Source organism: Gobius niger (assembly GCF_951799975.1).
Source record: "Gobius niger genome assembly, chromosome: 3".
NCBI lineage: Eukaryota > Metazoa > Chordata > Actinopteri > Gobiiformes > Gobiidae > Gobius > Gobius niger.
This window is the reverse complement of record NC_136854.1, coordinates 13,641,048-13,654,930: the sequence shown is the minus strand read 5'-3', so window position 1 is coordinate 13,654,930 and position 13,883 is coordinate 13,641,048. Positions and strand designations below refer to the sequence as shown.

Below are 13,883 nucleotides of genomic sequence, written 5' to 3'. Positions count from 1 at the left end.
TGACAACCTAAAGCTCCTTTCAGCAACGTAGGTTTATTAACCATTTTCTGATTTCAGTAAAGTAGCACATATAACATTATATCTTGGTAAATAGAGCAAAGAAAGGCCTTTCAACAAATAAATACACACATATTTAAAGAATACTGGTGCAGTGTCCCTCCCATTGTCACCAATTATAGGAACGTGGTGACACCCAAACCCAACATGTTTAAATCCACACATACGTGCTTATTCTGGGGAGCCTACAGCTTAGAGCTCCACTGAAGCTGAACAAAAGAAAGGTGCTAGTTTTTATATATGTCTGAGTAACTTGAACCCAAACAGGTGCAAACTGAACAGGCGTACTTCGATCAGATATGATCAAAACAAACATAAAAACAATAATAATAATAATAATAAAATCAAATAATAATAGTTAAAAAAAAAAAAAAAGAAAAAGAAAAAAAAGGCGACCAATTTTTCTCAAAAATTTCTCTTCTTACTCACCACTGAATATTAATAGGAAATGAGAGCTAAGTCTCGTAGTCCACTGCAGGAGCAGGATTTGCAGCAATGATGTGTGTCTTGACATAAGACATCGCATCCTCCGGATCCAGAAAGTCCTTCTCTGTCCCGTTAAATGAGATGCGGAACTTCGCTGGGTGAATGACTCCATAGCGAACTCCCGTCTGGCCCCTTAGTAGCTGCTTCACGTTGTTGAAAGCGGACCTTGCCCGCGCCACACTTGGAGGGTAATCCGGGAAGATGGAGATGGATGCCTGGCCATATCGAAGCGCGCCGCCCGCCTCCCTGGCACGTCGAAGTATGTCCACACAGTCCTGATAGTAGTGAAGTTTTGCAACTATAGGACGTGGTTTCCCCATCACTCGTTGAGACAGCGGGGTCCGGTGCGATCTGTCAATCATCACGTCTCTGTCCATTTTGAAAACCTCCTTCAGTAGCTTTGTAACCGATGACGGGGACGAGGGGGTTTCCTCGGGGACGTTGAGTATTCGAATATTTGACCGCCTCATTCTTCCTTCCATGTCAATGTATTTCTCCTGTAGACTTTTAACCTCCGCCTTAAGTGTACCGACCACCGATTGTAGGTCCACCACATCGTCGGAGTACGTGTTCAGGCAGTGCTCCATGTCTGTAACTTTCCCTTTCACCGAGTCCATGTCGGAGCGAAGTAGTGCGATGTTACCGACCACCTCAGTCTTCACAGCCTTGATCTCGCTTTTCATTTCCTCGAATTGGGTGGCCAACATATCTTTTAGTTCTGACCTAAGTAACTCCGAGATATCTCCTCTTATCGACGCAAGAATCTCTGCTTTTATGTCGGCCATGGTCTCGGTCTCGTCTGGTTCACTGGGCCGTGATGCTACAATGTTAGCTTTAGCCGTCGATCTGGTTGGCATCCGCTTTGGTTTATAAGCAAAGTCTTGAAGGTTGGTCGCCATGAACAACAAAACAAGTGAAAAAAAAACTTAAGACATCGAACTTACATCTGTTCGGGGTATATTAGGCACCAAGACCGAAGTTTTTCATGAAACTTCAGCAGAGCTCCTGAAAACGTGACCTACTCCATTGGCTGCTCGCTAGCGCCCCCTCTTGTTGGCTAAATGTTTGTAGAGATTTTAATAAGGTCTACTGGGCCGGGATGGTGGAGTTTAATAAACAAGAACACACATTTCCAGGTGACCTGTGTTTTAACCTGTAATAATTCTCCTAAAATTTAGTCTAGTTTTAGTCTACTATAATTCCATGTAAATGTATAACTGAATGTAAATCTATCACGAGAGTTTACACATACAGTAATTAACCATAGTGCAGTCGAGGACCTTTAGAATGAACAAATTCCATATTGTGTTTTTGGTAAGTATTAAGTGAGACAAAACATGAAAAATATAAATATATATTCTGGCCCTTCTCACGAACGAGAATACTGTCTGTGCACTTGGATAAACAGACGGCTGAATTATGAACCAACCATCCGTTTATATAAACCTGCCGCATCAACATGTTATTGTTTTTCTATTGTAACCCTGTATCAACTGAAAGCCGCCTAAAAACGGAACTACCTACTTTTCTGCATACCTTTGTAGATCGAACAATGCTAAACTTCATGTGCGCCTGTGGTGTGTCGTTCCAGACCGCAGCAGTGGACGTGTTCTCGGCCGGCTGTGTCTTCTACTTCGTGGTCAGCAGGGGGCAGCACCCATTTGGAGATGCTCTGAGGAGGCAGGTCAACATCCTGTCAGGAGAGTACGCGCTCGCTCACTTCATCGAAGAAATGAACAGTACGACTTTTCTATCCACCTTGTGTTTCTTTTTACTAGGGTGAACAAGTCAGGATGTTTAATCTTAAGTATAAGTTTTGCAGGAAAATATGGTGTAATTAAATTTAACTGACCATTTTTTGTATAATGTACGATGAGAGGAATTTGTTGTCCTTTATAAAACTGTATTGATTCATTCAAAGAAATGAATAAAAGTGCTCTGTATACTCTGTAACCTTGGTACTCAGCGGTGGTGTTTGTGTGTGTGTTGCTCAGATGACGTGATCGCGCGGGACCTGATTGAACAGATGATCAGCCCTGACCCCGAGGCGCGCCCCTCCACGGCCTGTGTGCTCAAACACCCCTTCTTCTGGAGCCCCGAGAAACAGCTGCTGTTCTTCCAGGTATCGGCATCTCTTCATGGTTTGGACACGCTTTAGTCCCGGTGTATTCTGGAGGCAGAGCCCCTTCAGATACATTCAGCCTTGGTTTAGTTCTGATTTAGCCCTGGTGGACCTCACATTCCTTGTAAAGAGATTGTAGTTTGATATTTACAGTCGATGCTAGTAAATGATTTATGAAGGCCCCATGTCCATACTGAAAGCTTTAAAAAAAATTATGTGTATTTATGTGTACATTTCCACGCTATTGAGCATTAACACTGAAATACATAATCCTAAAACTGCTGTTTTACATCCCCGTACTCACTACATTTCAGCTTCATGGAGCTGCACCACATTAAAGGTGCATTGTACATATTTTTTTTATTTTGTGCGTATCTGTACTTTTAGGGACCCGGTGGTCAGCACATCACCTTTACGTGGGAGTGTCCACGCGTGTGCGGCGCCTGTGGAAATATAACCTCCCTCACGAAACTCTTTAGTTCAGGTATTTGTGAACGAGGGAAAGTGCGTGTGGCATAATGCATCATTAAAAAGAACGAAGAGATCAAAACGACAGGAGTCAGTTCAGCATAAAAAGCAGCACCGGGATGAAAGGAAACAACAAGGGAGGCGAATACAGGCTTATACACACGACGTGTAAACAAGCAGCAACTTCCCTCTCTCTCGGTAGAGCTGCATTTTTTGCCTTTTTCTGCAAACTGCATTTGTGGTTTCTATGTTCCACATTGTTTTACTGGATACTTTTGTCCGTCTTTGCCGTGTTTTGGTGGGGATTTGTTATACTTTGAGAATCCATAATGGACTGAAGAAAGCAGTTTTTTATAAGTGAACAGCTAGCTTATCAGCGAGACCCATTTGAGACCTACAGTGCAAGTTTCTTCTTCTGAGACACTGAAGAGGCACAGGATACAAGGAAGGGACAAACGAGGAGGTATCCGGGCGAGACTCACAGCTAAGCCACACATGTGCAGGACAGCATGCTCTGAAACAGGGACAAACCCAGGAGGCGGTGCACTGTTTCAGAAGATCAGAGGAGACAGAAGGCAGGTTTCCTTCAGGTGCTACTTTTCTTCTACCTCCAAAAACCTGCTGGACAGGTTGATCCACAGTGGCGGCGTGGCTCAGTCGCAGTGGCTCAGGACTAACACCGGAACACTTCTTCGTTGTACACTTGTACAATGACGAACAAGCGAGTTCTGTTCCTACATGTTAGCGCAGTGTTTTTTTTATTCAAAAAACAGCATCGCTCAAGTAGCCGATGTCCAATTATTAATCAAGGATGATGATAAAGTTTCGGGAAAGCCCTCATCAGATAATTCTTTTTTCATCTTTGAACCCCAGCGCTGTGTTTTCTATCATACAGAGCACCAGGTTGCAGTTAAGTTTCACAAACTTTTCCTTCAACGCAATGACAGACTTTGCATATGGTTCCGTACCGATTTTCTCAAATCCATAACATGGCCGCGTAATTGAACTGCCATCCTCCTTTGTTAACAGCTCAGCTCCATCCTCTGTGTTTTCGGGAGAATTCCTTCATATCACACAGTCGCCAATAAAACTTTATGTAGTTTGGTCAGCACAAGATCCATGTGGAGTTTGCACTGCAACACAAACATAAATGTGAGTGTAAATAAAGGTTAAAGGTTAATTGCGCATCCCTATAGCAGTGCACTGTACTGGCATTAAATTAAGGAGTAGTTACTGAAGCAAAAGTTGTTCCGTGACATCAGCCCCAAAATATTGGCAGGATCCGCCATGGAGTTTAAAAATCTGTATCAGAAGCATCAGCCATGAGGGGAAAAACATGTTGGTCAATCTGGGCTTTGAATTAAAAAAAGAAAAAAAAGGTTTTGCATCTTGTGTTTGTAGGACGTGAGTGATCGTATAGAAAAAGAGCCCTCCGACAGCTCCATCGTGGTGAGGCTGGAGACGGCAGGGCGCTCTGTGGTCCGAACTAACTGGAGGATGCACATTTCAGTGCCTCTGCAGACAGGTACGAGGCTCATTCATGAGGAGAACCTTTACAAAAGTTTAACTGTCTGTTTGTCCCGTGCAGACCTGAGACGCTTCAGGACGTATAAAGGAAACTCGGTGAGAGATCTGCTCAGAGCCATGCGGAACAAGGTTTGTGATTAGCCATGCAAACGTAGACAATGTACCATTCAACATCTCATTATAGACAAGAATCCGTCTGTAAATAAATACTGAGATGAGAAGCCTACGTTTTTTTTCTGACAGAAACATCATTACCATGAGCTGCCCCGTGAAGTGCAGGAAACTCTGGGGGAGCTGCCCGAAGGCTTCGTGAGCTACTTCACGTGCCGCTTCCCTCGCCTGCTGATGCACACCCACACCGCTCTGCAGGAGTGCGCCCACGAGAGACTCTTCCAGCCCTACTACCTGAGCCCCAGCCCCTGACCCGGCCCGACGGGAAGACACTGTTGCACTGCAAAATGCACACAGACACACACTGAAGGCCCGTCCACATCCAAACGTATACTGTAAGGCACCGCAAATAAAGCAATATCGAGGTCAGACGTGTCAAGCTCTCGTCCCGCGAGATCATTTCCGTTGGCCTCTTCGAAATGATTTCTTAATAATATTATAACTGCTTAATGCAATCTACCTGTGGATAGATTGCTTTAAACACATTAGAACAGACAGGACACTGTGCAGTATGTTGCTGCTTGGATACACTGATGAAAAACCCGGTCTGATGCAGGTCACGGTCTCATAAAATAGTTACACATTCATTATTAGCGAACATAAGGTTATTACCAAAGCACAAATTTAGTTCATGGCCTATGAGTTGTTATTTCTAACTTTACAAAGTAAGCTGGATGAAAAGCTTAGAGGAGGTGGATAAGTAATGTGCAGTGTTTTTAAAAGCTTATCCTTTTTTTGAAGTAGTAAAATTATTGTTTACTTGGGCTTAATCTGTTCGGGCCCCAGCCAACCCTATGTTGACATTTTTGGCCCTCGTTCCAAATGAGCTTGACACCCCTGATCTAGGTGTTGTAAAATTACTTAGATTCAAAATATTGATCCTGATTTGACTGGTCTTGACAAGTTTCCCAATAGTCTCTTTTTCAACTCTATCTCAACTTAGTCCTAGCAGCTCGGTCCCAGTATGTTTCAACCCCCTTGGTTACCTACAATGGGAACCTCTGACTACTGCTAACAGTAGCCGAGGTTTTACTGTCCACAATTTTCACTTCAGTATATTTTCAAACATTCCATCAAACAGGAGAGAGGGAAATATAGATTTTTTTGTATTCGTGCAGTAAAAATGGTCAATGTTGATATTTCCTTAATAAAGGCTTTAATTTGAGCACATATGGCTAAAGGATGAGCGGCCGTGCTGTGTGCCTGCAGTGTGTGTCTGTGTGCATACGGACAAGTTTACTGAAGGTACTGAGAGTAGCTACACTGGTTAAAGCTTTTACTAAATACCTATTTATTTAAAGTTCCCATTCGAGATTGCATTGCTACTTTTAAAAAGGATTTTAACACTTTTGCTATCTGTCCACTGTGAAGCGCTGCTCCTGGACCGAATTAAATGCTATGTATAAAATCTGCTGTAGACTGTAAAATACTTTTGTACTTTTTTTTAGAACGAGTGAATAAAAATGAAAGAAAATTTTCGTTTGTCATTTCTTTTCACGCAAACCTGAATTTAAACAATTAGGACTCTATCTATCCATATCTATTCACCAAAAAAATGACGTTCGGTGTGGCAATACCGTTAAGAACCACAGGAGGGAGACAAATATCCAAGTATCTCGCTACTGCCCTGAAAAAGATGAAAACTACATAACTGCACTACTTCAAAGTTGGTTCTGCTTGAGAATTTCACAAAGAATATACAAATACAAAGTTCGTATTAGCATGATACTGCTACAAAGTCCCATTTAAAATAGAAAATCTCGATGTGTACTTAAGTACTTTTTCGAGGATCTGTACTTTACTTCCACTACATTAGAGAGAGAAATATAATACTTTATAGTCCACAACATTTCAGTAAATGCTCCAAAGTGAACACTAAATGTTGTCATGTGTTTTGTTCATTTCAAAAGCGTAATCATGAACACTCCAGAACAGCAGGTGGCAGTGTTCAAATGTACTGTCAAATGCCACAGACTCACGACAAGGAAGAAAGTTTGTCCCCGCCTCGTTGCTGTTCAGGAGGAGGCGAATTTGGGTGCAATTTTAGTTGTTTTTGAAGCTGCAAGGTTATTTTTGCCAACACTTATTTATACTGTCTACTAAAGTAATTTTTTTAAAATTTTATTGGAGTAATAATTAACCAGTTGTATCTGTAACCAAACACTTCTGTGATGACTGTGTCCTTCTGATGGAAAGGCGTGTGTTGAATATGGACATACGAAGTCTATTATTCCTTAGTTCCTATTTTTGATTTTTTTGATCTGAAGGTTGTGGCTTATGAATCTGCTTTTGGGCTCCACAGCGTCAATATTTCACAGTTTCAAACCAATGGGGGAGCAGAGTTTTCCGATTACAGTGCCACATATTTTTTTATGCAAAACATGTAGTAGAATTGACAAAAAGCCAGCTGTACTGCACTCTTTTTGTGGTCAAATGATCCGAGTGGAGGTGCGTTTGTTGCTTTTGCCAAGTTTATTGACTGAACGCATGTTAGGGTTAGCGTCCCTTGTGTTAGCGTCAGTGGAGAGGGTGCGGGGGCGGACTTCCAGCCTCTCTCTCTCTCTCTCTCTCTCTCTTCACTTTGGGAGCGGGACAGGAAGTGGGCTCCACAAAGGAAACATGACCTGCCCCCCACCACCGCCCTCCCTCTCCCCTTTATCCTGTATTTCTCCAGCTCGTCTGTCCTAGTGCAATCCCAGGCTGCCCACACTAGTCTACTCTCTCTCACCGCTCGTCATCGCAAGTATCGACGTACAAGAAAAGCAAAAAAAAACTGGAGGTCAAGGACAAATCTTATGTAGATCTACTTCAACCTGATTAGTAGAACGTATTACTTTGAACCCACTACATCCGAAACATAAATATAATACTTTCTGGTCCACTACATTTCACACGCTCTGAAGTGAAACATGAAGGAAATGTTTTGTCCCTTGTAAAAGCCATGTGACGCTCACTCTCGGTGGCTCTGTACAGATGTACAGTCACTGGCTCACGACAAGAAAGAGGTTTGTCCCCGTCGTGTTTCCATACAGGCGGGGAATTTGGACACTGTGTTCATATTTTTGATGCCACAACATAATAAATTACACTTACTACACACATTTTCGACCACAAATACTTCAACACTTTGACTATAGGTTGACATAGCAACTTTATTGGAGTATTAGACCAATGTAGACTAAAATAGAGGAATTAACCAGTAGTATCTGTAGTTTTAGTCAAGCAATGAACTCAAGTCCTTTGACCACTTCTACTGCCAATAATACGGTCTCCTCATAGAAAAAAAAGGCTCAAACAAATAGCATAATGTATATGCGATGGGTTCCCAAAGTAAGGTTTGTGATCCACAGTTAGGGGTTTATAAGTAATATTGATTTAATACCAGTAGGAATACATTTTTAATAACATTTAAGGCTTTTATATTGGTACATTTATTTCTCAGCTTGGATTGTAAACACTGCTATGTACTAGAGATATGTATGTATGGATGGGATGGGATGGGATGGGATGGGATGGGATGGGATGGGATGGATGGGATGGATGGGATGGATGGGATGGATGGGATGGATGGGATGGATGGGATGGATGGGATGGATGGATGGATGGATGGATGGATGGATGGATGGATGGATGGATGGATGGATGCTTGGATGGATGGATGGATGGATGCTTGGATGGATGGATGGATGGATGGATGCTTGGATGGATGGATGGATGGATGGATGCTTGGATGGATGGATGGATGGATGGATGGATGGATGGATGGATGGATGCTTGGATGGATGGATGGATGGATGGATGGATGGATGGATGGATGGATGCTTGGATGGATGGATGCTTGGATGGATGGATGGATGGATGCTTGGATGGATGGATGGATGCTTGGATGGATGGATGGATGCTTGGATGGATGGATGCTTGGATGGATGGATGGATGGATGGATAAGACAGTTAGGGGTCACGAGATGATTTCAGGATATAATATTCTAAGATGATAAATTTGTATTGATGTATTTGAAATGGTATATCTTACAGTAAAATGAAAAATTACAGTATATCCAATATCAACATAAACAACTAAAATAAGTAATATTCAACCAGACGAAGGTTCTTAAGTTGTCATCTGTACTCTGCAGTTGAAGTGTAGGATTTTCATTTAAAGGAATAGTTCACCGTTTTTCCATACTGAGATATGTTCTTACCTGAGCTTAGACGAGTTGATACGTACCTGTCTGGTCTTCGCAATCACGCAAAAAGACCAAAGATGTTGTTAGCATTTGGCCTCTCCCAATGTGTTCTTATAGCTCCAAATGGGGGTGAAGTTGGAAGCTACAACGCTCTTCCACGGGCACAAAGACCAGACCGGTACCTTTCAAATCGTCTAAGCTCAGGTAAAAACATATCTCAGTATGGAAAAAATGGTGGCCTGTTCCTTTAAAGACTAACCAAAGACCCTAGTGCCTCCCCTCTTTATTCAAAGGTTGAACCTCAAGTGAGAGTGGGGTTGTTGAAACTGATACAGTTACCAACAGGTTGAGAGTAGTTTGAATAATGAGGGAGGCACAAAAACAAGCCTAACTCATCCCTGTGGTCTATGTTTCATCCTCCTGTGGTCAGAATTCTTCAGAGTTGCTGACGAAGCCTCTTAAACGAGAAGCGGAACGTCCTGCATTTTCACCGCAGAGTACAGATGATGACTCAAGAGCCTTTATCTAGAATGGACAACTCCTGTACGTCTGAGAGAGAACTTTATCAAACCAGACCTGGAAAATATGGGAACTCCTTGGTTCCACAGGAAAAAGAAATTCCGCCGTAATATCCAGGCACTCAACAAAACTTCGATATCAGCAGAGTGTGCAAGGACTGGAGCTAAATACCAGACCAGGTCAATCAGCCAGAACTAAACTGATTTAACAAGGGCTTAACTAAAAATGGTCCTGATTTTTCGGAACGTTTTGCCATTGGGCCCAAGTTCATTTCTGAGGTGCAAAGATAGTGAACAGTTCATTTGGCGTAAAGCCCCACCAGTGAAAATTGAGGTGTCTGAAGCAGTAATGTGTTCTCTCCCGGGATATGTACCAGATTGGCCCTGATTAAAAACCGCAGTAAAGGTCAGTCGACTGGAGGGGGGGGGGGGGGGGGTATCATTTTACATGTCATGAGAGTGAAAGGCTTGGTTAGACACATACAGCCCATTAGAGAGGCTTAATATTCCAGCAGACGCTTTTTTTAGTTTTTTTTTTTTAGCAAAGTTAGCCGAGCCAGTTCATTTATTAAATATCAAGAAGTGTCCGACATTAGGAAAAAACATTACTCCACGGTTTGAAGCAGGAAGGGGAAGAGGGTGATCTCGATATTTTATTAGCAAGTCAAACCGAAGGCTCTTTACTGCCAATTCTTTTGTAAGTTTTGCAAACATTCCAGTTTTTGTGTTTTTCGACAAACTTCTGCGGTGAAAGTAGTCGAGCGATGTCATTATTTATAAGTAATATTGATGCAATGCCAGTTGGAATACATTTTTAATAACATTTAAGGCTTTTATATTGGTACAATTTATTTCTCAGCTTGGATTGTAAACACTGTTATGTATTAGGGATGGATGGATGGATGGATGGATGGATGGATGGATGGATGGATGGATGGATGGATGGATGGATGGATGGATGGATGGATGGATGGATGGATGGATGGATGGATGGATGGATGGATGGATGGATGGATGGATGGATGGATGGATGGATGGAAGGAAGGATAGATGGAAGGATGAATGGATGGATGGAAGGATAGATAGATGGAAGGATAGATAGAAGATAGATGGATAGATAGATGGAAATGGATGGATGGATGGATGGATGGATGGATGGATGGAAGGATAGATAGATAGATGGAAGGAAGGATAGATAGATGGAAGGATAGATAGATAGATAGATAGATAGATAGATAGATAGATAGATAGATAGATAGATAGATCCATCTGAAGTACCTACAAAACATGAATAATATACAGTGCCCCTGCTGTCATAGTTCAACACTGACACGTTTAGAAGCATCATACACAGGATTATAGATGAGACATTTTTTTAAAAAATTTGGTCAAAATATTGGTGCTTATCGGCCTTAAAAAAGACCCACATAATAATAAATGTTTAACTATAGACCATTTGAAAGATAAAAAAAATGACATCAACTTACTTACAATATCACCCTATATATCGGCTATCGGCCAACCCCCTTCATATCGTCGGGCCCTAATTTGAACTGACTAACAATACTTTTTCACAACACACTTTCATTTTTTTTTTTGCAGTACGCCGTGGGACCATTTATCAAAATCACTCACTGCTACTTCTTAAGACGCATGTAAGGACCATATGAAATACTATTCTGTGGGAAACTGCAATAAACATGTTATCTATGCACGCACTGTTGGGCCGTCCGTGCTCAAAACAAAGCACGTCTTTGTAGCGCGGATCTGTTAATCTTTCAGCTTTCATTGCGTAGCCCCCGGGGCTCTTGAACTTTTGCGTCTCCTGCCCCTCACCGAACAAATAAAGAAACATCCAGCAACAGTCAGCAAATGGCAGTGTGTTCAAGGCATTGGGAACAGGTCACGACTACAAAAGCCTGCTTAGCTCCTACAGGCTTCATCCTGCCTGTTTGATGACCTGCTTGTTTACTTTTAAATCCCCCCCGGCCCCCACCCCTAACCCCCCCACACACACGCACAAGCATCCTGCGCCGTGGAGTCCAGTCCAGTGACATAACAAACACTGACAAACAAAGTGACAGAGAGCAAACTTAAAGGGGCAGGGTACAGTTTCTCCTTCTTGTAGTTGTATTGTCAAATCAATTTTGGATCCTTATGTTTGGGGGGGGGGTGGTTATATAGATTTATGCTATGTTTTCACATTTACGCACTACTTGTTATGCAAGAAAATCGACTTTTAAGAGTTGTTTCAATGTTGTTCTCTCAACAAAAACATGTTTGGAGTTGTGTTTTGTCCTACTCGCACATCTTTGAGTCATCTTTAGATCTTCCCAAGTGGCAAGCTCCCAAAAAGCTCTTCCTGAGGTCCTATGCATCCAGGAAATGGTTTGCTCACCTCTTGACATCTTGCTCAGCTTAATCCTCTCAAAGTAAAAACGACTGCCTTCATGCGGCGAGAGGTATGAGGATGGTGAGTGGGAAGGGCTTATGTTAGCTCACTTGAAGGATCAGGAAGTGACATTTTGGGGGGTGGTTGGACAGATTTATGCTATGTTTGCATTTCAACCAATGTTTTAACGTTTTTCATGTTTTTAACTAACACACTTTGAGTAACTTTGCTATGGATGGTTTTCAGTGACTGATCAATTGATTGATCCAGGCAGCCTGCTATAAGTGAATTCTATGGAGACTTTGCATCTGCCAAAAACAATGAAAAAGCCTGGCTCCAAAGAACATTATTGTTCTTAAGATAAGTTTCCTCCTGTGACACCGCCGAGGGGGATACTTTTTTGTGATTTTTTTTGTTTAAGTTTGAGCTTTTGCCATTGATTGACAAGTCCTGGGGAACTGTGGGGGTTGTCGCTGCTCTGGGGGGAGTTTACAGCAAAGATACCGCCTCTTTGCCCTTTTTAAGAACATGGTCTGTAGGAGGAGCAAGGTGTGGCATCTTAATTTCCATGAAGTTGGCATCACAGAGCAAGACAAACAAGCCACATTCAGGTGTGTGCATGCTGACTTACATTCAGGGGACGTGCTATCATACACCAGTTCCTCACTTTCGTTGTAATGATGACCCTTCTCCGCGGCTTAAATCTGTTGAAAAGCCTTTTACGCCCACGTCTGGGTGGCCACGCTGTTTGGTGGAGACGTTCAGCTGGGGCCTCTCGTATACATCGTTGTTATCTCATAGGAACTCAGATATGGAGCTCCTATCAGATAACTCCACATCTGAGAGCGTTGATAGAATCGGTTCGTCATTCTCCGACGTAGAACCTTTCCCACCAGCACAAAGCAGAGATGAAGACTTCATTTGCAAAAGCAGATACTGTATCTCGGTTTTAATTCTTTTTCAAATTTCTTTTGAAAATTTGTTCTCGACAGATGCCACTTATGAAGAAGTGACTTTATATTTTTATGGAACTAAAACATATCTGGTAATGAAATACACTGCTATGTAGAGAGACATTTTCAAGCATACGTTTTTCCATGGCACTTTAAGTAACTGTATTTGCAAATGAGCTCTTCAAATGTACGTGCCGCCCTTTGTCTGCTTAGTTCCTTGGTGTTACAGCATGTTTCGTTGCAGAAAACTTCGGAAGACTGACTTTTGAAGCGAATCAGACCATAACCACCCATACGATGCTTTGCGGCCTTTTATTTTTAGCTACTGTGAAAGACGCCAATTCACACAAATTTTATACAGATGAGAAAAAATGCTGAATTATATGAGCCTAATTAAAAAATCTTTGTAAAAAGATATTTCCGTGCGTATGGTGGATGATAGGCGCTAGATAAAGAACCTATAAAAGTATAAAAAATAAAAATCACAAAATCACAAAAATAAAAGTCTCCTGATAGTTTCAATGAGTTCAAGCAGAACGGACAAATATCGCCACAGTATGGCTGCCAGGTCTGGAAATTAGTCAAATTGTACTTAAAGGATCTATATCATGCTATTTTAGCCATTCCAAAGTTAAGTATAGGTATGTATGATATATTGTACCTCTACCATTATGGAGCACTCATTTTTGTGATAAATATAAGTGTTTTCTGGAGGTATTTTTCCAACCCGGAAGACACAACGCTTCGATTCAGTTAACTCCGCCCCCTCTCTCCGCACATACAACTTTACCGTAATATAAATAAACAACAATAAGTGAAGTTACTTCACGATGCTGTTATACGGAGTTGACATCTGCAACACAGCTTCATAAATGGCTAACACACATGCTAATATGCTAACACACAAGCTAACCCGCGTTTGGATTGACTCACCGCTCTGCTCCATCGCTGTTTACATTATGGGACTTGCGTTGGTTATAAAAGTTAATCCACTTTGGTTCT

The 13,883-nt window shown here is 41.9% G+C and overlaps 1 protein-coding gene across 1 annotated transcript in view; it reads left to right on the top strand.

Moving 5' to 3' along the window:
- ern2 (endoplasmic reticulum to nucleus signaling 2) overlaps window positions 1-5,913 on the top strand; it is a 31,906-nt gene extending 25,993 nt beyond the window's left edge. Inside the window, exons 20-24 of the mRNA XM_079552652.1 lie at window positions 2,135-2,282; window positions 2,538-2,665; window positions 4,535-4,658; window positions 4,722-4,789; window positions 4,904-5,913. Of these exons, the coding sequence (XP_079408778.1) occupies window positions 2,135-2,282; window positions 2,538-2,665; window positions 4,535-4,658; window positions 4,722-4,789; window positions 4,904-5,083 (648 nt within the window). The 3' untranslated portion in view covers window positions 5,084-5,913. The remainder of the gene's footprint in view (window positions 1-2,134; window positions 2,283-2,537; window positions 2,666-4,534; window positions 4,659-4,721; window positions 4,790-4,903) is intronic.
- Window positions 5,914-13,883: the final 7,970 nt, after the last annotated feature.